The sequence below is a fragment of the Alnus glutinosa genome, chromosome 7 (genome assembly GCF_958979055.1).
Source record: "Alnus glutinosa chromosome 7, dhAlnGlut1.1, whole genome shotgun sequence".
Lineage (NCBI taxonomy): Eukaryota > Viridiplantae > Streptophyta > Magnoliopsida > Fagales > Betulaceae > Alnus > Alnus glutinosa.
Window position 1 is genome coordinate 12,715,886 of NC_084892.1, and position 26,163 is coordinate 12,742,048.

Genomic DNA, 26,163 nt, shown 5'->3' on the forward strand with positions numbered 1-26,163 from the left:
AATAAGAGAAAAATGACAATTTTCAAGGCAAAAATACATAGAAAAGCTGGATTTTCGGAAGTGCTGAAAAAGTAGATCGATCGAATATTAATTCGATCAATCTAAAAGTAGATCGATCGAATATTAAGTAGATCGATCAAAAAGTCAATCGATCGAATTTATGCGGAGCTGAAATTTCAGAAACCCTAGCTAACTCTATAAATACCATTCTTTTCTCATTTTTAGAGAGAGAGTCGCGGAGGAGGCCGCTTAGGAGTGCCCTAGGGCCGATTTCACTGTATCTTAGGGTTTTTGGGTCGATTTTGACCTAGAACTTCAATCTTTTGTAAGTTTATTCGTTTTTAATGCATTCTTGTAGTTTATTTATGCTTTCTTTGTTCATGTCTAGCTAATACTTTCATCTAGGGTTGAGGATGAAACCTCACCAGTGAATAGAAACTGAGTTTCATGCTTGTTTATGCTATTTGAGTTTATAGGCTTGATTTCTCATTGTTCTATTTCGGTTTTTGAGATTATTTTTGGATATCTCTTGTGATTTCCGGATACAAGTGATGATTTGATATAGTTTCATTAAATTGATGGCTTGGGTTTTAATGTATGTTGGATATTCATTGTGTTTCATTCTATGAATACATTTGATGATTTAGTTGAAACTAGATATCTTTTGTGATTTGTGGAAGAATGGATTCATTGAATGATTTAAACAATTTTTGAAGCAAAAGTAGAACATACCTAAGATTTGCATTTGAAAACTTCAAAATATGTGTGATGAGCATGAGATTAGGTTGTTGTGATTTGGTGAGTGTGGATTCCAAAACCCTAGACCCCTTTATTTTCATTATTTTTGTTTATGTTTTCTTTTGTTAAAAATCACTAAATTTGGAACTGGGTTAAAATAGGATTAGTTTGAATAGAGATTAATTTTCGCGACTCAATTTCCTGTGGGATCGACCTCGCACTTGCAAAACGCTATATTGCAAACGATTCGTGCACTTGCGAGTATATTAAAATTTGCACAACACAGTCAAACCCAGGATATCCACTATTTAGAAGACAAGACTAGATACAAGATAGTAATACTCACATACCCCTGATGCAGTGGTCGTACCTTGCTCTCTAACGTGTAACCCAACATGAACGCCTCCTAACCAGGTCTCCTACCTGAAGGGGTCTTCAATGGAATCCTTTACCTTAGGGCCGATCCCTAAGATAGACTTCAGTTATAGCACAGCAACAACACACTTGCGATGGCTTGAGAGAGAACAAATCAGCTCCAATAATCTCACAAAATAACTCTCTAAGCTCTAGTGGAATTCAATACCGAATTATTGCAGTTCTCAATGCCCAGGGGCCTCTATTTATAGGCTGAGGGTTCAAATGGGCGACTGCCTTGATAACTACGGGCGCCGTTCGGACGGTGGACATGGGCCGTCCGGACAGACAACTGTGCGACCAAAGATTTCGAGATTTTCGCTGAAAATCTTCCTTGTTTGAGAGCCGCGTCTGGACGGTGAGGCACTGTCGTCCGGACGGTCGCACGTCCGCTGCAAGTAATTTCCATATAAGGTTTCGCGCGTCCGGACCAGGGGGGAAGACCGTCTGGACAGTTAATCTTCAACACGCAATTTCCATATCTGTTGAGCGCCCGTCCGGACCATGATAAGTAGGCGTCCGAATGGTTGAAGTTGAATAAGTAATTTCCATATCTGTTGAACGCGCGTCCGGACCATGCTGACTGACGTCCGGACGGTTGTATTTGAATTGAGATTCTTGCCTTATGAATGAGCGCGTCCGGACAGGAATCCACGTCGTCCGGACGGTTGAATCAATCTTCCCTTATTTGAACTTGGAAAGAAAATCTGAAGTTGATCGATCACTAGAAGTCGTTCGGACGGGCTGCTGAGTCGTCCGGACCGATGCAAGCTGGAACAGAAGCTTCTCGATATAGTGAAGGGTCCGGATGGAAATCCAGGTCGTCCGGACGGATGATGCTTGGTCTGTCGGGTGTCCGGACGGTATGGCACGTCATTCGAACGGTCTAGGAACTATGGACAGATGAGCGTCTGGACGGGAGTACACATCGTCCGGACGGCTGGCAGGGAACTGATTCTTCTGACTTGTAAACAGTGCATAATTTCTTGAGACACTTTTGAATAGTGGAATCCCTGTTAAAAGCATATTTACATATAAGTGATTTTGTCCAACAGAATGCGGCCAATTACAAACTAACAAAATTGATACAGATTAGGCCCAATCAGGAGCTAACGTGTCACCATCCCGAAAATTGTACCAAAAAATTATCTTGACAAATTTTTCTGTTAGGTCAACATTCTCAGCCAGCTGCATATAGCTAGGCTTTATCTTTTACTCCTTAAGAGACATGCTTTTTTACTTAAATATCATATAAATGGGTTGAATTATTGGATGTGAGTTATATTTATTTATTTACTTATTTATGTTTTGGGTTCATGAGATGAACATAGCCATTTATTTTCTGCTTGTTTCACATTGTTAACATCATTTTGCATGTATTGCGTTAGAAAAAGGATATTTTTAACAGAGCCATTGTCGAAAAATATGAACGCTACAAAAATGACCTTGGGAAAAAATTGACATTTAAAAAATTATTGCGTTAGAAAAATAATAGTTTTAACAAAACGATAGTTGAAAAATTATGACGGTTAGAAAAATGACCGTTTGAAAAAAAAAAATATCAAAAAATATGATAATTAAAAAAGAAATAAAAAAAATAAAGAAAGAGAGAAAAAAAAAAAAAAAAAAAGAAAGAAAGAAGGGAAAGAGAGAGAAGAATAGAGGTCAAGAGAAATATTAAAAAAAAGATGCATTTGTGAATAGTGTAGTAACTCCACACATGTGGAGTTATACTATTCACAAATCCAATACAAATCTATTTTGTATTTTAAGTAGACAATGGGAGAAAATGTTGTTGTTGTTGTTGTTGTTTTTTTTTTTTTTTTTAATGATTTTGCTTAGCTATTCTATTTAAAAATGAGAGATGCATAATTCATGGGGAAGGGGAAAGGGAATGCTAAGCACTCTCAATGGTTTATGTATTTTTTATATGCAAACTAATTAACCAAAATCTAGTTTATCTATTTTGACTAATGGGTTTCAAAAGGTACAAAATATCCGATTATCTATTATTTCATTATATCATTTAAATATTATTTTTTTATTTTTTCTTTATCTTAATTTTTAGATATTTTTTAACTATAAGTTATTTTTATTTTTTTATTATTATTTACTATAAAGTTAGCAAAATTTTTGTTCACATTTGAGGTAGTTCGTCTGAGTGTGACCTTAAAATGACAAATATAGATTTTGTCATATAAACGTACTCTGAAATACAATTTTTTAAATTCGGAAATATGAATTTTGAAATGAGAAATGAGGGAAAGAGAGAGTGAAAGAAAGAGAAACAAATAAACTATTCATACATTCATCACAAATGTATTTTACATTTGATTTGTATAATCGGATGAAATGATTTTTTAGTGAATTGGTTAACTATTTTAGCCTAAAGGTCTGTTTCGTTTGCAATTTTAAAAAGAGCGATTTAAAAATAGTGATTTTAAAATGTGCGATTTAAAAAAGTGATTTTTAAAAACACAGTTAAGCGTTTAGCAAAATCATAAAATTCTGCGTTTTTCAAAAAACACTTTCTTACCTGCGATTTAAAAAAATAATTTTTTACATTTTCAAATATCAAGTTTTTAAAAACACAATTTTAAACAATTATTTTTTAAAATTTAATTTAAAATTACACATTTTTTATCGACGAAATCGCGAGTCATCTGAAAAATAGCTTAGGGTCCGTTTGAGTTTGTGATTTCAAAAAGTGCGATTTAAAATAACGATTTTAAAATGTGCGATTTGAAAAAAGTGATTTTTAAAAACGCAGTTAAGCGTTTGGCAAAATCACAGTTTAGCCTTTAAAATCGTGAATTTACCTTTTAAAATTCTGCGTTTTCAAAAAAGCATCATCTTATCTGCGATTTGAAAAAGTAGATTTTCTGTGTTTTCAAATCGCAATTTTTAAAAACGCAGTTCCTAAACGATCTATGTTCTGCGATTTGGTTTAAAATCACACTAATTGTCTACGAAATCGCAATCCCAAACGCACCCGTAGCAGCCGCAAGCGTTAGATTTGTCGCATTCTCTCTGTACGAGACATAGTTCCTACCCAGACAGTCGACGAAATTTCCAACGCTCTGAGACAGGCCCGCTTCTTCATCCCCACAGCGCTCCCGCTTTAAATTCTCTTTCCTCTTCGCTATTTTTTTTTTCTTCTCTCTCAAAATCCTCAGAGAGCCACAGAGAGAAAGCGAGAGAGAGAAATGGGGCTAGAGATTGTGGAGCCAAACACGTGCGTAAGAGGTTGCTGTGGAAGCAAATCGATCCCCCTGCATCTCCCACCTTCCTCTTATACTCTCCTCTCGCCAATGGCCCGCGGTAACCATCTATTCTCTCGGCAGCTCACGCTTTAAGCCAAGGCTCTGTTTGGTTTTCATTCCCAAAAGCACTTAATTTTGCTTGTAACTTCCTTCTGTGAACAAAATTTTATCTCTGTTAACCTTTTCTCGACTTCATAATTTGAGCACTTCTAATGTAAATAAATGCCTGATTATAGGCGCAGAGAGTGTTGTGTATGAAGCAACTTTGTATGGTAAGAAGGTTGCTGTAAAGAAACCCATCTTGTCTACTTCTGAAGACATTGACAGGTTCCATACAGAGCTCCAATTGTTATGGTCTCTCTCTCTCTCTCTCTCTCTCTCTCTCTCTCTCTCTCTATATATATATATATATATATATTTTTTTTTTTTCTTTTTTTTTTTTAATTTTTTTTTATTTCTTTTTTCTCTTTATGCAAATAAAGTACGGTAGACCATCCGGGAATAGTAAAACTGGTTGCAGCCCATGCGAGGCCACCCAACTATATGTTCTTCTTTGAATTCTATGAATCTCCGAATCTCGCGGACAAAATACACAGGGAAGAATGGAGTCCGGATATTTATCAAGTTCTCACGATCGCAGTCCGGTTAGGTATAACTTTCTTTATCTCAGGTTCCTTTTTCACCATTGGTTCTTTCTTTCTTTCTTTCAAATTTAATGTTTTATTAGTTTCGCAATATTATACATGTATGTAATATTGATTTCATCATACAAACCATTGGCGTATTGGTTTGATCATCTTTCACTTACACGCTTATTATATAACTTTGTATCATAAGATTAATTTGTAATTCACTTAACAGAAAAAATCACAAGTATATATGAATAACGTTTATTACATTTGAACAATAAAGTAGTTGGTTTAATAATAATCAAAGTCTTGCCAATGTATTTCCGACTGGATGTGCATCTCACACTCTACAAAATGTATCAATAAAATAGCTCTCCCTTATGACCGTGGTCGCAAAAAAAGCATTGCTAAATGGTGTTGACACTTCACATTTTTCGGATTTATTTGTCAGATCTCATTTTCCTGACCCAAACAAACCAAGGCATGGAACATGTATATTATCATATGGATTCATGAAATCAGCAAATGTTTCACTTTGAGACTAATAATTGGAACTTTGAGGTATTTGATGAATTCATATATCTTTTATGTATTCAACCATGTAAGATGCTATTTTTATGGTAATTTCTCTATATACTAATCATATTTTTAAATTTCCAATATTCAAATGTTATTTTGATTTGAATTACTGAATATAGAAGTTGGCAAGATAGGAGTTAATCTTTTGATATTTTGTGAAAGAGGTAATACATTTGAGATTTGTGAATCGTTTGTTTGTGATTTAAAAAATAATATTTTGTTAGTCTATGATAAATTTGACCAGACGTGACTCCAAATGTACTAATAATTTTTTTTAGTAAAAATAATACTCAAGGGCTCTTTATGGTTTTGTCTCTTTCATGCGTTCTATGTGTACATGACTTGCATCTAATTTGTTGCTTTCTTTAAATTGTTTATTTATGAAAATAAAAATATTAAACCATTATCATATGCTTTGCATTTTCCCTTAAAATGGTTCAATGGTTTTTGTGAACTTTGGGATGCATTAATTGTAATCTTGTTGGTGTTTTTTTTTAATCTTTAAATCATAACTGAATAATTTATTGGACATCAGAAGAAAGTAAAGAAGAAATTGCAGCAAATACTAAATGAAAAGGAATTTAAAATTGAAGGTACCAGTGACCATGTCACATTTGCAGAAATGATAGAAGATGTGTAGATATGGAGATCTACTTATTAGTGTACCAAGAGAATTCTGTTCACTGCTTAGTCTGGTAACAGGAGGCACTGGTATTGTAGTGCACATACATCCTTTACATATTTTTGGCCATGCTACATTTAATATCTGCTATGTGTGCATCTGGGCCTATGCCTTGATAAAGGTAGGTGCAGGAAGCCAGCTGAAGTACAATGTGTTCTGTCACAACTTATGAACGTGAAACTTGTTAAGAACAATTTTTATATATTGCAAGTAACTTCTCAATAGCATGTTAAAATCCCAAAGTTTTATATATTCCTTATTATCTTTTAACCTCATCTTTACGAATTTTATTGTTTAATTTGAGTTACTACTAGCAACCTGATATTGTTAGAATGTTTCCCTTGTGGTATTTTCAGGTATTGATCCCTGAATTTTACATTAGCCTCTATGCTTTTTAGTTGACATATCTCTCAAAATTGTATTGTCACATGATGAATCCTATGACTGAAATTTACCCAGAAGATATGGATTGTAGCTTTCGATTGCTTGCTAGAAGAAGTTTAGCAGTTATAATTTTAGTTTGGAACATAAATATCCTCGGCGGAAAGTGTTGATCATGATATTCCAATCTTTTTTTTTTTTTTTTAATATAAAGTGGTTGCAAAAATAAATATTTTTTTTGTCATTTCACATTTACAAATTACTAATGTCATGATACCGGAAAGGTAATGTTGCAGTATTTTCATGGACTACTGTTTGTTTTGTATTTAAAGTTACAGTATTGGAGATCACAAAACTAACTTGCCTTGAAATGCTACCAGTTACTCATACAGGGCCCCGTACCAATTTCATGAATAGTTACAAGATTATAGAAACTTTATGCATGGAAAATGAGAATGACTAAGAATCTGAAATGACTGAAAAATGTCAACCAGGATATTTGTGTGTGTGTGTGTATATATATTTATTTTATGAGTGATTCTATTTCGTTAAAAGCGTAAAGGGACGCAACCCTAGTACACAAGAAGTATACAAGAGAAACCTCCAAATATGGAGAAAAAGAGAGAACAAGAATAAAAAAACTCAGAAAAATTAGAAACCGGCAAGCTATTGAATGCGGCTATCCATGTATAGAGGGATTGTAACATCTTTTTCAGCTCAACATCATGGTCTCTCGATTTTTAAAGTTCATTGCATTCTGCCCTCTTCAAATACACCACATTAAACATAAAGGAGCCAACCTCCACATTTTCAGAGCATTACAGTTTCCCATTTGTCCTCCCCAACTCACCAGCATCTCTCTCACCCGTCTAGGCATAATCCAAACAATACCAAACAAATGGAAAAGCGAATTCCATAATTCTCTTGCAACGATGAAGAAGGAGGTGATCAATAGATTTCCCACTTTTCTTGCACATACAACAGCAATCCACCACAATAGCGTTCCTCTTTCTTAAGTTATACAAAGTCAAGGTTATCCTACTTTTACTACTTCAACTTTAGTCATTATAATAGTGCTAATGATTCATTGTCCTATAAAATTTATGTTTGTTTTATTTTCAATTAAAGATTTCTAAAAGTTCCATTTGCATGACTTTTCTCTGTTTACCTTTTCCATTATTTATTTTTCTGCAGCAAAGGCTTTGCAGTATCTGCATAAACTCGGGATCGTACATAGGGATGTGAAACCAGCAAATATTCTTGTAAATATCTTCTTTCTTTCTTTCTCTTCTTTTCAGTTAGTATTTTTTCTTTTTTATTTTTTATTTCCAAAAGTTAGTATTGGAATCTTGATTTTGACTTGTTTTTGGTAAGTAATGTGATTTTGACTTGTAGGTAGGAAACTAATGTGTATGTTTCTACCATGCAGCTTGACAAAAACCTCTACCCACACCTAGCAGATTTTGGTTTGGCAGAATACAAAAAAAATCTGAAAGGAGTTTCTGTCGCGAACTGGAGATCAACTGGCAAGCCAACCGGTGGTTTTCACAAAAAAATAATGGTTGGGACACTCATATATATGGCACCTGAAATCTTAAAGAAGGAGATCCATACTGAAAAATCAGATGTCTACAGTTTTGGGGTATCAATCAAGTAAGAGTCTGAGACAATTTTTTAAATTACACTATACAAAATTGCATGGTTTCTTTCTTTTGTGAATCATGGAAAAAGGAATATAGGAATGCAGTTTTAAACTTGTATCCATTGCTGTTAAGATTGGAATTTGTTATAGGATATTTGGGGGTCCATTAAGTTTCCAATACTGCATATAGGAAATAAAAAATAGCAAGGCGGAACCAGTGTTCACATAAATGGTTATAACACTCGAGCCATCAATGTTCTTGTGGCTGTGGTTGCAGTTTATGGCTGCTAAAAAGTCATGGTTAAACACTGTTGGATATTGATTTGGCCTCGTTGGGTAATGGTCTTGAAAACACTTTTCTGTTTTGAAAACAAAAAACACACTTTTTCTCTCAAAATTATTAAAAAAACAATTCAAAACACAAAACACTTTTTAAATGTGGACCCCAAAAAAAAAAAAAAAAAAAAAAAACACTTCTAACCTTTACATCACATCAAAACACTTTTCATACCAAAATAAAAAATCACTGCTTAAAACCATTATCAAACATGCTAAATTTGCACTTCTAGATTTTTGATCACATGCATAATTATGTCTTTTAAGACGTTTGCCAGCTATCATTATGGCTATCATGTAACAAGAGATTAAACATTACCGATACGAATTTATGCCTCATTTGGCATAGAACTTAAATGTTGAACTGGATGCTAAATTGAGTTGCTCACCGTCAATTCATGAATAACATCTTTGGCAAAGCATAAATGATGTATGAAAACATTAATTGTTTTTGCCAGATAAGGGAGTGCTTACTAATAATAGAGCCAGAGTAAAAAAGTTAGTTTTCCGTGGTTATGCATTACACATATCTTCTCTAACTTTGTAGCAAAAACATGAATGGAATGAAGGCACGAAAAAATAAAGAAATGTCGACATGGATATTGTCAGGAAACATGGAAGTACATAAGTAGCAACATAATTATTAATATATATGACGCATTTTTTTTTTTTTTTTTTTTTTTTTTTTTTTTTATATATATAGAGTATTTGACAAATTTGTTTTGGTGTTTCATCAACAATTACTAGTTATACTTTAATAAGTTGAAATCTTGAAGTTCTATCTCTCTCTCTCTCTCCATTTGACTGCAAAATGTAAAATTAAGGGGTTTGGAGCAATCAATCCCATTTATTGTATGCCCAGCCATCTCTATTAGTTTGTAAGAATCCCATAGTAATTTTCATTAATCTATAATAAGTTCATGGTTTCCTTAACTATGTTGCATTGAACTCTGTTTAATTGTAAATACTCAATTGATGCATGTTGTGGGTCCATTCCAATGTCTCTAATGCTTCAGAAATTGTTTCCAAATTTTGGATATATATAGGGAACTACAAATTTGATTGAGTGTTTTTAATGTCTCTGTGTCCAATACGTATTATGATCATGTCTCCTTTTGGGAATTATGCATGCTTCAGAACTTCCTGTTTTGGCATATAGTAAGCTATTTATCAGTTGATTGTTTGTCATTACTGTCTTGCTGTTAGTGGGACAAAAACAATTTGCAGTGCATTTATCTTGAATGATTAAAATAAAAGATGTCAAGTTGTCATAGAACTAGGAGTCATTTGGATTATTATAATCTAGAAACATGTACAGTTGAAATTTTTTATTCGTCTTTTCTACTCTATTGCAGTGAGATTCTTACTGGTGTTGTCCCATATACTGATCTTCGTGCAGAAGCTCAGGTTAGCTTTCTTAATTGTTTTTTTTTCTTTTTTTTAGAGGAGGTAGGCTTTATAATTAGACACCTGTAGATGTTCATTTTATGGTTAAATTGTTTCGTTCATAGCAGTCTTGTTGCTAAATACATTGATGTAAACTGGACTGCGTTTGATTTTATGAAGAAATCTAGAGAAGACGTGGTCATCTCAACGAGGTCTAAAACACTTTTGGGCGAGCTTGTTAAGAAGACTTTTGGAAGGAGATTCGAGAGCCTCGTCAGCTACTGCGTCAGGAAGGCGTCTGGGCGTGTTGTTCAATCTTGAGATCCAAGAGCCTCGGCAGGTTGGCGTCCTACGATGTCACTTGAAGATGACATATAAGGGCTACCCGAGAGCCTCGTTAGCAAGCCGTCCTGACGAGCTCAATTTTAAAGGAGCCTTCAAGAAGCTCGTCAACTATCCCGTTAGCAATAGGTCCAGACGAGATCATATCGTTAGGACTAGAAAGAGAGCAACGTATTAAAATGATATTTTTACAAAATTAGGGTTTTGTTCATAGATTTGAAAGTTAGGTGCTTTTCAACGTTTTCAATCGGTAGATTTCATTGTATAATTGTGTACGGGGTCTACGGACCCGTTGAAGTGAAAATAGGTCAAAAGATGGGTTTTTGAGACAGTTTTTGGAAATTCATGTTGCTACTAGTACCCCTTCGGTCAAGTGACACATAAGCCTAGTTGACTGAGCTCGAGGCAATCGGTCCAGTGACACTCGGTTGATGCTCGATCGATCGAGCCTGAGGCAATGTGTTCCAGTGACCCTCAGTCAACCGAGCTCAGTCAGAACATAAAAGTAAGGGTTTTTACAGAGGACTATCGTAACGTTCAAGGATCTTAGGGTTCGTTAGAGCACGTAGAGTTTTAATGAGAATTAGAACTTGATTGATGGGTACGATGTAAATGTAGAGGAAGTACAAAATAATAAAGGTTTATTTTGGGAGTTTAAGCCTAAACTATAAGTATAAACTTAGTGACCTTGCACTTAAATATTTTACAAACGTATGTTATATATGAAAGAATGTTACCATATGTTTTACATGCTTTAAATAAGTTTTAAAGGAAAAAGATTTGAAAGAAAGGAATTTCATAGAAAAAAGTTTTAAAAGAAAGTTTGTTTATGAAAGAAAGGAAATACCGGAGGATTTAAAGGATTTTTGAAACTTTTGGTTGGAGTTTCTGAGAAATGAAAATGTTTTGTGATGATTATATGAGTTGCCTTAGATCGAGCAGGGTTGTATGATTGGTGCCTTAGTTCGATTGGGGTTGTACGCTTGAAGCCTTAGTTCGAATGGGGTCGTACATTTGAAGTCTTGTTTGAGTGGGGTTGTTCACTTGAAGGCTTAGTTCGAGCGGCGTTGTATGTTTGTTGCCTTAGTTATAGCAAGGTTGAAGCCCTAATGCCTTAGTTCTAGTAGTGTTGAAGCCTTGATGCCTTTGTTATAGCAAGGTTGAAGCCTTGTTGCCCTAGTTCGAGCAGGGTTGAAGCCTTAGTTCAAATATGGTAGTTTGTTGAATGTGTTAATATATGTATCTATGGAAAATATGCATGAGCTATATGATATGTATTTGTTACTATTTGTACTGACGTTTTGCATTACAAACATGTTATAAACTATTTTACTCACTCCATATTAGGGGGCATTACGTGAAATATGTAGTAAAGAAAATGTAGAAGAAAATAAGTTTTATATTATTATAATGTATAAAACCTCTCTAGTTTTTGTGATTTGCAAAACGAAAATGGCACTTTTATAAACAAATATGTTGTGAAAACCAAGCATTGTGGTAGCTGTTTAGTAAACACAAGTTAGAGGGATTTTTTAAAGAATAAAAGGGGCTCACATCGCACACATTAATGGTCAGAATGTTTGTACTTGTTGAGTTGTAGACTCACACATCAACCGGTATGCATTTAAATTGATCTTCTCAATGATTTCTAGTCGTAGACTCACACATACCGGTATGCATTCAATTTCAATGTCAAACATCATGCTCCATACTTGGGAGATTCATTTGATGATCATGGAAATTTGAGGGCAAATTTTCTCCAACCTGGAGAGGATAATGTAGACTGGACTCCATTCAATTTTATGAAGAAATCTGGTGAAGATGTATGTGTCCAGACGAGGTCCAAAGCAAGTCTGGACGAGCTTGCTAAGAAGGCTTCGGGAAGGAGATTCAAGAGCCTCGTCAGCAAGCTTGTTAGCTTGGTGTCTTGACGAGGTTACTTGAAGAAGACATAAGGGCTACCTGACAGCCTCGTCAGAAAGGCTCGTCAGCAAGCTGTCCTAATGAGCTCAATTTTAAAGGAGCCCATGAAAAGATTGTCAGCTGTCCCGTCAGCAATGGTTCCTAATGAGATCACATCACCAGGCATAAATCTTTTTCTTTCGGTGACTCTTTCTCTGGGGCGGCTGAGTTGGGAGAAGTGTTGTTTGGTATCTAAGCTGTTTCAGAGTTACTATAGGAGGGCCAGAGAAGGTAGAGTAGTGCATTTGGATGAGAGCTTATTTGCAGAGACGGTGGCGGCAATGAGGACAGGTATTGTCGGTGAGACCCAATCTTTGCAGCGCTCTAAGGTGGAGGATCCCAGTAAGGCAGTTTCCATGAAGGTTGTTAAGCAATCTTCTCTGGCGAGGGGATTCCTTCAGAGGGGGTTTCTCAATCGGTGAGTGCAACCCACTCTCTCGCCTAAAGTGTCGGTTGCATCGTCATCAACTCTTGTTGCTAAAGAAGTTGGGGTGGAAGGGACTCCTTCCCTTTAGGGTGGTTGCAGCTCTCCTAACGTTGAAATGGATGAGGATTTCGGGTTTAATGGTCTGATCTAGTCTCAAAAGTGGCCAGTAGGCTTTGGCCTAGATGGAGAGAGCATAGTGTGGGATTAGGGCGACAAGATTTGGTATGGGGAGGATGGAGAATCCCCTTACACTTTTGGTGTTGTACATCCCGACATGCCCTTGGATTGGGTGTTGGATTGTGATGAGGGCGAGGATCTGTCCTTGGCAATTCAGGATGCCATTGATGAGGAGTTTCATTGGAAAACTATGGTTGTGCGCCAAAAGACCAAAGGTGTGAGGGATATGTTGAACTTGAAAAGCTCCATTAACTACGGCGATGCAAGTGGACCCTCTCGGTGTTGGAAAGGGAAGGCTCACATGATCTAGTGTTGAGTGCCTCTTGTGGGTCTTGGGTTTTAGGGTCTAGCGGGTTTGTCGGTTTTCTTTCTTTTTTTGGGTTGGTTTGGTTGTTCTTGTGTATACTACGTGTGTACTTAGGAGTGTCTTACGCTTTTTTTTAATAAATTTTTATTATTTATCAAAAAAAAAAAATGTTAGCCGTTATTTGGTAGCCCATTTTATGTATCCTAAACTATATGTTGAAAAAGAGTTTAAATGCAAATGAATTTAGGTGCTACGTTATGAACATTTTATAAATATTTTATGATACTTGATGAAAGTGAATGAAAAGAAAGAAAGGAAAGAAAATGAAAAGATTGTATGAATGCATGAAATGTTTTAAACTATTGTCTTGGCCATATGACTGATGTGCAATGGTACCGGAGCTAATGGGTGGGGCCAACCATCTTGTATGGTCCTCCGGTAAAGGCTCACTTGAGTGCACCATAGTTTATCGAACGATCTCCGTATCCTAAACGCGGTTCTACCTATGGCCACGGGAATGGAAACAGGATCCTATTGATTGCCAACCCTTACACACAAGGCGTAATTGTGTGTTGGCCACTCAAGAGTTTAAAGGAAAGAAAAGATTTATGATCATGAATGCTTTATTTGCACATTTTTGATGTTTTGAAACTTAAAATTGTTTCCAATGTTATTTACTGCATGTATCTACTTAGTGAGTATTCGACTCACCATTTGTTTTTATGTTTTAAACCAACCCAAATGATGTCATTAATGGTTTTACAGGTCAGGGAAACTAGGGAAATAAGCCCTCACATAGAAGATGAATGGAATTAGTACACCTAGCACATTTGTTGTTTGGTTTCAATATACTTCTAAGACTAAAGGGTTAGTTTAAGTTTTAAGAGATGGGTTGTAATATCAGTATGTGATTGTTTAAGTTCAAATTATTATGAGACGTTTTTTTTTTATTAAAAAAAAATTGAGTTTATGGAATTCTTAATATCCTCATGTTTCTAATTGAGAAATGCATAATATCATCTTCCTATGAGAAGGGAGTGTTACACAACTTACTGGACAGAACATTTACCATGAACTTCCATGTGGCTTGCTCTAAGGAAACGGTCATTTTCAACCAAATCGTTCTTTTTTGAGTAGTTGAAAGCAAGGATTTTCAACCTTTCATGTGCAACCACTCCCCCCCCCCCCCCCCCCGATCAATCAAATCTGTGTTTTGTGGAGGAGGAATACTAGTTTAGCGTTGAGGAGGTGGAATTTCAACGGATGGGGGTAAAGCTTGATGCGCTAGACCACCGGCTTGTCGCCATGACTTTTGCTAGCAAGCCTTAAATCCATCTACCAAATCTATCTCATGTGGGGGAGAAAGATTAATTTGTTAAGAGATTATTCAGTAGATTGAGACTCCCCACCGTTCTACATCTATCTTGACGAAGAGAATCTATTGGAGGAGGTAAGCTTTTTGGTTGATATCGTAAAATTGTTGAATATAATGATGTCCAGCATATGTTCTTGATGAAAGTCCAAAGAGTGGAGTATCTCAGTTGGGTCTTGAGGAAATTAATTACTTTGATTTTCTTTGGATTGAAAATTTCCTTTCAAGTTTTCCTGATTAAAATCTTGATGTTGGAGGAAAATTTGTGTTTTAGTGGGCAAGTGATCCTTTTTGGGAAAATTTTATGGAGAGTGAGTATGAGAAAATAAATAAAGGACATGTGAAAATTTATTTATCTCAAGTTGGTGTGAAGAATTTTAGATTTACTATTCAGAGTTATGTTGTGGTTGGTTGCAAATTGTTTCTCTTTCGGTATCAAGTTGTTTTGCTATTGAAAAGGACAGGATGGAAGGGATTGACTAGACATCCTAAACATCGAGGGAAAGACAATTCAAATTCGAGGACGAATTCTCTCCAACCTAGAGAGAATGATGCAGGCCAGTTTACAAGCAGATCAGTCCTAGTAAAAAGATCATATCTTGTGATTCTAATATCGAATGAATGAAATCTTATTGGCGTTGGAAAGATTATTCAAAGAGCTACAAATTTGTATTTCATGAAGCCAACGTTTACTAGGTGAAAACGGTCCATCAATAAAAGCTCAACAATCTGGTTCGGGATGCTCGATCGATGTCTTGATGGAATCTTGATCGACCGAGATGATCAGGTCCCTTTAGTACTAATTCTCGAGAGATTTGACCAAGGTTGTTTTAGTAGGGTTTTTATCGCGTGATCTCATATCTCGATCTACCAAGCTGCGACAGGATAATTTTGTAATTGGTTTCTTTCAGGGCCGCGGTCCTATTACTATTTAATCATAATAAGGATGGCTTGGCCGCTAGTTTATGATGTTATTCTCAATTTTTCAATAAGAAACTCCCTAAGGGTGAATTTTCTTCTATTTTCCTACAAATCCTTGAATTGTGAGTTGTGTGCTTGTTAATTCTGTGACCCACTACACGACGCTTCATCAGTTTGTGTATGTGTGTGTGTATAAATATATATTTCAATGTTAAGGAGCATAGCTTTGTAGTGTATGGAGAGAAAGAGATAGAGAGAGTAGAAAATCCGAACATTAAGGAGCTTCTTTTGGTATGTATATATGTATAGGCATTTATGTGTGTATGTGGAGAGGCAATCATTATTATCATCAGTATTGCTTTTACATGTGATATGAAGCTCCTGCTGGGCTTCTTAAATTTCAGAATAAAGTAAAATGTTCTGTAGTAAATTAGTTTGTTGTGTACATACTTTTATTCTTAATCTAACATAAAAAAAAATTAGAAGCGACTGTTTAGACTCTTTCGTTTCATCTTGTAAAAGTATTATTGTGAACTAGTGCATGATGTGTACATACTGCTGGCAGGCCCACACAGTGCTAGAGATGAACTATACTGAGCAGCAACTTACGGCAGCTGTGGTTTCTGGTGGATTGAGACCGGTCCTTGCTGGTCTGGAGTTGGGTGCTCCATCAAGTCTGTTGTCACTGATACAGAGTTGTTGGGATGCAAGTCCACATAATAGACCCTATTTTGATGAAATAGTTGTGGAACTTGATTCAGTTTTAGAACACAGAGAGACAGCAAAAGGGGAGGATATGGCACTTGGTGAACCTCCTAGTTCTCATGATGATCAGCTAATGGAAGACACCAAAAACCTTCGACCTTACCTAGAGAGTATTAACTGGTCCACTCAGGGAGAACATTTCTCGAGGAGGGCTTCTTGTGCAGCTGATTCTACTTTCAGAATGTGGCGTGATTACTCATATGATCCTTTGGCATACCATCCTACACTTTCTTGGGGATCCTTTGCTACATGTGGCAGAAGAGAGACAATGGAGGATACCCATTTCCTTATGCCCCATATGTGCAATGAAAAGGATATCCATGTGTTTGGTATCTTTGATGGTCATCGAGGTGCTTAATGATGATTTACTTTCTCTACTTAATGTTGAATTTAGAACCACTTTTCAGGAAGAGTGGACTCTAATGATTATTAGAGATCAGTACTGGAATTAGTTTGGTGATCATGGGTGCCTTTTGCTCGAAAATCCCTATTCTGATGTTATTCCTAAAGAGCTCAGGCATCTCTAATGTTCGGGGAAAAGCTAAAGCATTATTAAAAGGTTCCGAGAAAGCTTCCCCTAGAAATAACTTCTCATCATTTTATCTGTCTTTCTATGTGAATGTCTGATGGATGGATGGATTTCCTTCAAAGTAACATATTATTAAAAAACGAAAAAAGAAAAAGAAAAAGAAAACTCTCTAAAAAAAACTGTGTTGTAGGTCTTATAATGAGTTCAAATATTGTTTCTGTAGACAGAATTATGTTTGTGTCTCGTAGACCCTAAGCAATGCATAGTTAATGGTTTGTTATTGCAACAATTGCAAAGAAGGAAAAAAAAAATTAAGAAAAGAAACAATATAGAGTTATTGATATGTCTGTCGCATTTGGGTTCGTAAAAAGCATACTAGTGCCAAGTTGGAACCATCAAGGAGATATGTTTCAAATACTCTGGAAACCAAAAGCTTCTTTCAACCTTTTGCTTTCAATTTCCAGTTTAATGGCTTGGAACTATTTAAGGGGAAGTTTACCATCTTGGAAGTTGAAAGAGATTTGATGAACACTCCACCCCTCCCTCCTTATTTCAACTATTACTTCATGAAGACTGCTGGGTTTTCAGAAGTTATTCTTCCTTGGTTTGTTTCCTAGTATACACTGATGCTAATGCTTTGGCTTCATCATAACTTACGGATGTTGCTGTAACACATGCAGGTGCAGCAGCTGCTGAGTTTTCTGCTCGAGCATTTCCAGGACTCTTGCAAAGTTTAGGTTCCACCAGCAGGTTTCTTCTGCTCTAGATTGACTCGATCTTCTACCTTGCTTTATTATTTCTTAAATAATTATTTTTTATATATGAATGTAGTCCCTCAAACGCATTATTGGGAGCATTTGTTCAGACTGATGTTGCATTTAGAAAGGAACTGGATTCTTATCGTAAATCCAAGAGAGTCATTCAAAAAGACTGGCATCCTGGTTGCACTGCGGTTGCTGCTCTTATAGTTGGAAACAAGCTTTCTGTTGCTAATGCTGGTGATTGCAGGGCACTATTATGTCGGGCTGGTCATCCCTTTGTTCTAACTAATGTGAGCTGGGACTTGTACAGTGTATTACTGTTTGGCTTTTCTTGTTCAGCATAAGGTGCTATTGTTCTCAAAGATATAAACTTTGACATAATAGGATCATGTTGCTAGCTGTCTTGAGGAGAGAGAGCGTGTTGTTAGTGCAGGCGGACAAGTCAAATGGCAAGTTGATACGTGGAGGGTTGGTCCTGCTGCTCTCCAGGTTTGATCTCTTTTACCTTTATGATTATAGGGTAATGTTGTTTTCCAAAAATATATGGAGTATGCTTGTATCTTCCATAATTGCATTGGCAATTTCTTTGTCTTCCATGACCTTATAAACATCTGTTATATTTTCAGTTTATGGAGTGTTCTTTAAGGACCCTTGTTTTGATTTAGTATGCAGTACTTGATATGAATGGTGTAAAAGCTTGATTCTCTTCGAAGAAGTTTGTTGTGGTAATATGCTTTGCAGTGTATAACCTTCCTGCTTTAACATTAGTTCTGGTCATTTTGTTTGGGGAATGATCATAAGAGTAAAAATAATACATACAATGGAGTAAGCCATTTTTGTGATTTTCATTTGGGTTCTTATATAAATAATAGGAAAAAAAAAAATAAAAAAAATCATATTTAGCCCCCTAGGTTTTTATTTTATTTGAATTCAGTTTTTGGGTTTCTAATTTCAAGATTATGGTCCTTAGGTTTTGCCCAGATTTTAAATAGGTCCCTCTATCACTTTTCCGTCAAAATGAATGGTTTGTTGTATGTCATTTGTATCTCAATTGACACGCTAGCATTCATATCAACATCTAATATCAATGCCATATCATTAATTGCCAAATCATTCATAAAAAAAAAGAAAAAAAAAAAAAAAGAAGAAGAAAGAAAGACTCCAGCTCCAAAAACAAAAACCATCTTCTTTGTCATCTTAATCTTCTAGATTTGTAGCGTTGGAGGAAAAACCATTAACTTTGACGCTGAGATAGATCCTAGCATGTCAAATGAGACACACATGACACATAGAAAATTGTTAACTTTAACGGTAAAGTGATAAATGGACCAATTTAAAACTTGAGTAAAACTTAAGGATCTTATTTTTAAAATTGAAAACCCAATGACTAAATTCAAATTAGATGAAAACTTAGGGGTTAAATGTTATTTTTCCCTAAATAGTAAGAACAAGGTTAGGGTCTGAAAGACAAAATTGCCACTTTCCCTTCTGTTGTCTCACTTTTTGCCCCTTTCCTCTTCTTGTTTCTTCTCAATAAAAGCCTACATCACTACTAAGGAGAAAGATTATTAAATTCCAACCTTATGCCTATAATTCTGTAGCACAATGTTACAAATTTGGGCATTGCAACTGTTTGCCGACTGGTACTCTAGTGCTTTGATATTCATTAATTTATTGGCTTATCCAATATTATTTACCTTGTAAGGGATTTACTGTCCAGTTTTTGAATGTAACTAAAATATTTCTAGCAAATCCATATGGGAGAAGTTTCTTGTATATATCAAAAACATACTTTTGTTTTCTCGTTCGAATGGAGAGGTTCCTATAACTATTTTATGGTATTAGTTGTCAATCATTTTGTCATTTAGGAAAGAAGAAGACACTCAAAGAGAGACAATTATAGATTGTTGTTGGAATATTCATGTGAGTGGTGTGATTGGTTAAGTGGTTGAGTCCCGTTTCTGGTAGTAATGAAAAAAGTAAGTGGTTAATATAACAATGTTGATTCCAAATCTATTGGCCGAAACTTACAGATTAAAGTGGTCCCAACAAGTTTGTCAAAGCCTCAAATGAAAATTCCTCAAGGTGTTAATGTTCAACTCTCACAAATTCAAGATCCCAACAAGTGGTATGTTTCGAGAGAACAAGCGTTTGATGCGATTATGTGTGTTGTTAGTGGCTCTCACGGTAGAGCAATGGTTTTTTCCATACTAGATTCACCTGTTGTTTGAGTAAAGGCTCTAATGGTGGTATTCAAGGCAATTATGCTTGTCTGTTGGTGGCTCCCATAGTTATGCAAGGTGACTCGTGTTAACTCCACCCACAGTTGAGGGCAGGCGCTCTAAGTGGTGATTATTGGACCTGATGATGATGCATGGTACTTAGATTGTTTAGAAAACGGCTTTCGTCCAAGGGGAAGTAGAGACAAATTGCTTGATGTGGTTTAGAAGACTCACAGGGGAAGGGGGAGATTTGTTGAAATATTTGTGTTATGAGTTTTGAAGTTGGTTAACTGGTCAACTCTCATATTGGGTGATAGTAACTAGAGTGAGTAGTAATATATTATTATTGGATCTATAACTATTGGTGTAAGTGGAATAAGGTGGTGTCCCAAACGTGTTGTAAAAAGCCTTTACATAAAGACTCTACAAAGTGTTAATGATTAAATCTCAGAAAGCCAAGTCCTATTGAAGAATTCTTTATGGCTGTGCCTAACATATTCAATTAATAAACTCTTTCCTTTTCCAATCTTTTACTATAATGTTCTCTGTTAATTGTCAGTGGTTGAATTGCAAATTCTGTCCCTCTTAACAGGTCACTCGCTCCATTGGTGATGATGATCTGAAGCCTGCTGTAACCGCGGAGCCTGAGATAACTGAAACTAATCTGTCTGGAGAGGATGAATTCCTGGTAAAGACCTTTATTTTAATGAATGGTGATTACTTGGTACTTGTTTAATCATGCATGGAATTTTAACTTTATGGGTTGATTGTTGAATACATCGATAGCTTTTAAGTGGAAAAATGGAAGAAATGGAAAAAGGAAAGGGAAAGAAACTCTTACTGGGCTTGTACAGCGTCAAGCAAAAATGCATTGAGAAAAATAACAGTAGGTTGGATAAGAGTTCCCTTTTCTAGTTGTCCTTACTCAAGGATGCTACACATCTTCAATATCCTGATACTGTCTAGATAAATTTTCTTTTTCATAAATCATCGAAATATCATGAAAAAGCGCAAAAGGCGCAATCCAAGTACACATGAAGTATATAAGAGAAACAACTAGTTAGAAAGAAAAAAGATCAAGAAAATCATGAAAATCAAGCAATTGATAGTCTAGTGCAGCTGGTGAAAGATAACTAGTTTTGAATAAGAAAAACTTTAGTTCTACCATTGTCCTCACAGTTTTCAAAACTTCTATTATTCATTTTCCGTCAAAGACTCCATAAAAGGCATGACGACAACATCTTCCACATTGTTACACTGTGAGGACTTTCAAATAACCCTCTCCAACAAGTAAACAAGTCCATTACTCGTCTAGGCAAAACCCAAGTTAGCCTAACACTACTGAAAATGGCACTCCATAAGGCACTAGCAACCTTACAAGAAGAAGATGATCAATAGACTCTCCATTCCTCTTACATGTACAACATCAATCGACCACAACAACATGCCACTTTCTTAGGTTATCCGTGGTGAGGATCTTCCTTAGGGCGGCGGCCGACCAAACAAAGAAAGCCCCTCTCAAGGGGACCTTAGTTTGCCAAATACTTTTCCAAGGGAAAGGAGTGCCATCATAAGGGACAAAGACGTTGTAGAAAGGCCCAACCCATGTTAATTTCCCCTAAGCAAAGCCCATTTTCTAAGGAGAAAGGCCGTATCACGGATAAAATAAAAAATAAGACCTCCTTACCCCGCAAGTGAAACATGCATTTAATCTCAAGCCCAATTTTAAGTGGCCTATGAAGACAAGGGTTGGGGAGACCTCTTCTTTGGGTCAAGACCCAGTTGTGGTAGTGGGTTTAGAGAGATCAGATGTGGCTCGTATAGTTTTAAGCTTTGCCCAACCTAGTGTTCCACTGGTAGTCTCGCTAGCAGCTTTCGATACCAAGGTTGATGATGTGCAGACTGTTTTGAGGATTGCAGGCGTTGCGTCTATGCTAGCTGGTAACCTTCTGTTCACGGTAGAGCCTTTGATGAGCTGGTTGCAGCACCTAGCTCTCCCTCCTGCTTTAGATTTTGTCGGTGATGAGGCTGAGTTGGTCACCTTGCTTCCTGAGTTCTCCGATTTGAACTCTGGTGGCAACGTTTGTAGGTCTGAAGGAATGCCTCATTTGGTCTGGCAAGTAGACCCTAACGAAGGTACTGACCGACTCTATTTGCTTGAGAAATGTGGATTTGAGGGCCAAGTTAGTTCCTGTAAGATCAAAGACGAAGTTTGTCCTTGGTTTGGGCTCTTTATCGGCAACACCAAAGTGGGCTTTTGTTGCTAAAAGGGGAAAGCGGATTCCATTGCCGAATTTCTTTCTTTCCTCTTCTCCCTTTTCCTTGGAAGAGTTGCCTTCTTCCTTAGAAGAGTTGTGCCTGGGTGGGGAGGTAGAGCTAGTGTAAATAAGGGGAAAGGGATTTTTTCTGTTGAGATGGATGAGTGTGATGCAGGTGGTGTGGTTAGGAGTGATGCTCTTGTTAATGCAACACAACCTTGCTTGGATGTGGAAATGTTATTTGAGGAGGAGCGCATTCTGTTGAGATCCTGTCTTGCGTTTGCTAAAAGGAAAAGTGCAGGGACAAAGCCGTCAACCTGCGTTTTGTAGACAGTGAAGGAAATCCGTCATTTTGTGAGGCTGTCGTGCGAGGGTTTTGAAGAGGAGCTCTTTGCCTTGTATACGTTCATTAAAGCAAACCACTCTCCTAAGGAGTCGGCCGCTAGCTCCAATTTGGGTAAAAAAGGTAGTAGAGAATTAAGAAGGTTATCTTATTCCATTAACTATGACTCGACTTGCGGCAGTACTAGCCATGGTAGAGTCAAAGGGATGTTTATGTGTGGCTAGTTATGAAACCTAAGTTGTTATAATGGAATGTGGGAGGGTTAAATTAGGGAGACAAACGCTTGAGAGTCATAAATCTGTTTAGACGGTGGAAGGCCAAATATTATTTGTTTGCAGGAAACTAAACTGGAGCTCATTTCCAGTAGTATTGTGCGTAGTTTTTGGGGATGTCAACACGTAGATTAGTGCTACTCAGCTTTCAGAGGGCCCTTAGGTGGAATCTTGCTTATGTGGGATAGGAGGGTTGTGGAGAAGATCAAAGAGTGTGTGGGGGAGTTTATTGTTGCCTGCTCGTTTAGAAACATTGAAGATAGCTTCTCTTGGGCTTTTGCGGGTTTTATAGGCCCAATTCCGATTGTTACAGAAGGTATTTATGGGAGGAATTGGTTGGCTTGCTTAGTTGGTGGAATTTGCCATGGTGGATTAGAGGAGACTTCAACATCACTCGATTTCCCAGTGAAAAATTAGGTGAAGCTGGCTTTTGTACCGCTATGGTGGAGTTCTCTAATTTTATTTTTGATAAGGGCCTCATGGACCTTCCCCTTGTTGGAGGGACTTTTATGTGGTCAAACAATTAGGATTCCCCTTCTTGGTCAAGAATTAATAGGTTTCTTGTCTCTTCGGAATGGAAGCCAAGTTTCCTAATTTAAAGGCCGAAGGCTTTGTGGACAGAGTGAGACAATGGTGGACCTCTTATCACTTTCAAGGCTCCCCGAGCTTCATTTTGGCTCATAAACTTAAGGCCTTGAAAGTTGATCTAAGAATCTAGAATGAGCAGGTGCTTGGTAATGTGGAGACCCATAAAAAGATTCTTTTGGATGAATTATGTGTTCTTGATGGTTTGGAGGAAGAGAGCTTTATATGATGAAGAGAATTTGAGGAAAGAAAAGTTAATAGTGTGAAAAGACTAAGGAACGGGTTCCAATCCCAAATCAACCATATAATAGCAATAATTATCATAAGATAAAATTATTGAAACATAAAGCACATAAACATCACAACTAATCAACACACAGATTTTGGTTACAAAGTGGAAACCATTTGGTATAACCACTCCAGGGTAGCCAATCCTAGGAAATCACTATAATGTAGAAGGCGAAATTACAGGAAAAGTAATTCTACAACCCCTTGTAAAATACTCTAACCAATTGTAGGACAACCCGCTCCCCACGTGTCTCTTCTCCAGCTCCTCGCTGGCCAATCTTCTATGAGTGCATCCTTACCGACCCATCGATAGACTTCTTTACAGTTGAAGGATGTGTATGGTATGGTTTGAAAACTATAAGCTTTTTACAAATCCTCTATTGGCACAAATGTAGATGGCACAACATTACCTCTAGAAGGGTTGTTTAGGATTTCCTAAAAGTTCTTGCTTAAACCCATGGAGTGGGCATCCTTAACTATTTATATTGAGGTAAAAAAGAACACAAAAATGCCTTCAGCATTGTGCAATTCGTGACGTGGTGTCATCACGGCAGTTAGGATTTCATCGCTAACTTTTCTTATATTGGCAGTCAACGTCATGACTTCTATCTAACGGCTATCTGACGTTGTTGAAAAGGTGCTTTGGGGTTTCCATAACGTCAGCACTTGAATCTGACGTTGTCAAACAATAGTTCTCTGGAGCTCCAACGTTATGACGGCTATCTGACGTTGTCAAATAGTCGCTCTTTGGAGCTCCAACGTCATGACGTTTATCTGACGGCAAACAATAGCTCTTTGGAGTTCCAATGTCATGACTTTAATTTGGCGGGCATTTGACATCTAGAATTGGTAGATCTTCAAAAGCTTTAGACAGGGGGCCTCAGAACGTCCATTTGGCGTCTAGCATAGTAACCTCAAAATCTCATCTTTTTCACACCAACCACTTAGGTGATGAAGGAAATTTACAAGCAACGTTTTGAACACCGAATGAGATCAATTTTGAAGACCTAACATAGTGAATTGGAGAGGGCTACCTTATTGGAGGAGATGAATTGGAGGTAGAAGTTGAGAGGCTCTGTGGTTAAAAGAGGGTCAAATGCACCAAGTTTTTTCATCGAGTGGCTAACTCGAACAGGGGAGACAACTCCATTGAGTCGCTATTGGTTAATGGCAGATTTTCTTCCGATCAAACTGTAATTAGAGATCACATTGTGCATTTCTTTGATAGACTATTTACTGAACAATTTAATTGGCGGTCCAAGTTAGATGGCCTTGTTTTTTATTCCATTGATAAGGAGGAAGCCTCTTGGTTAGAGACACCATTTGAGGAGTGTGAGATCCTTGAGGTGGTGAAAGGTATGAACAATGAAAAGGCGCTAGGCCGTGATGGTTTTACTATGACATTCTTCCAAATTTGCTGGGATGTGATCAAATAGATATTATTATAGAATTTAGAATGATTTGCATTTCTACCTTACTAACACGCATGGCAGTAGTTGTATTTATAGAAAATCTGAAACATCTAGATAATAACTAGAAGTGTTTTACATGAAATAAACTATCTAATTTGATCACTAGGGGAGGGCACGGATCGGATTGAGACGGATTTTAGCGTTTTTTGAAATCTGACCTGCAGTGCACGGGTTTGAAACCTGGCACCCCGCGATCCGCACAGGAAAATGTCAATCCGTTGCTCTTTGGGTGCCACGGATCGGGCCAGATGCAGATCGGACCGGGTTTCTTTCATTTTTTTTTAATTAATTAATTTATTTATTTTTTAACTTCTGCCTTTCATCGTGTCGTGAACTAGTGTCTCATCATAGTTCTTCTCTGTCTGCCACTTCATCATGTCGTGAGCCAATGTCCCCAGCCACCCCATTATCTCCTCCAATGTGTCCCTAAACCCCTATGCGAGCGAGTGCCTACTGCACCCATTTGAATCCTCCTTCAATCTTATGCCAATGGCTCTTCAGCTTCACCCTAACCGTCGCCTTGAGGCTCGTCGGCAACATCTCGTACAACGCCTCATGCGCGTCCTCACCTATAGTGGCCGACGCATACAAACACCACTCCACGCATATTATCACGTTCGCGTAGCGCAGCGAGAGCCCGGAACACCCCCCCCCCCCCCCAACCACCATGTACGGCAGAGCCAAACTGAAAACTCTGTTGTACTTCCCTATCGCTCCGCAGTTCCTATTGCTCGTAAAACAAATTTCGTTCGAGAAAAAATTGTTCGATTCGCTACTGAAGAGCTGGACAATTTCCTTTTTCTGAGAGGTAAGAACTGAAGGCATTGAGAGAGGTGAACCAGGGACAGGAAAGCAAGAGCAAGAAGGCTGAGTCACGAAAGTATGAGGATTGAGGAAGAGGAGTTGTGCTAGGGTTCCACTTTTTGGGGAAAAGTCTGGGACTTTGGGTATGCGCCTATGCGGGAAGGGATGAAGATTTACAGTATTTTACCTTTATTAGAATATGCTGCATATATTGGGGCAGGGCGGGTGTGCGGATTGAGAAAAATTCATTTCCGCAACCCGTTCCGTTAGTCACAGATATATTTGTTGAAGACCCGAACAGTACAA

At 37.1% G+C, this 26,163-nt stretch overlaps 1 protein-coding gene across 1 annotated transcript in view; it reads left to right on the top strand.

The window, feature by feature from the left end:
- Positions 1-4,201: 4,201 nt before the first annotated feature.
- LOC133872684 (protein kinase and PP2C-like domain-containing protein) overlaps positions 4,202-26,163 on the top strand; it is a 34,148-nt gene continuing 12,186 nt past the window's right edge. The window contains exons 1-11 of the mRNA XM_062310259.1: positions 4,202-4,473; positions 4,652-4,769; positions 4,898-5,064; positions 7,881-7,948; positions 8,116-8,339; positions 10,020-10,071; positions 16,124-16,673; positions 17,533-17,602; positions 17,684-17,903; positions 17,998-18,102; positions 20,428-20,523. Of these exons, the coding sequence (XP_062166243.1) occupies positions 4,359-4,473; positions 4,652-4,769; positions 4,898-5,064; positions 7,881-7,948; positions 8,116-8,339; positions 10,020-10,071; positions 16,124-16,673; positions 17,533-17,602; positions 17,684-17,903; positions 17,998-18,102; positions 20,428-20,523 (1,785 nt within the window). The 5' untranslated portion in view covers positions 4,202-4,358. The remainder of the gene's footprint in view (positions 4,474-4,651; positions 4,770-4,897; positions 5,065-7,880; positions 7,949-8,115; positions 8,340-10,019; positions 10,072-16,123; positions 16,674-17,532; positions 17,603-17,683; positions 17,904-17,997; positions 18,103-20,427; positions 20,524-26,163) is intronic.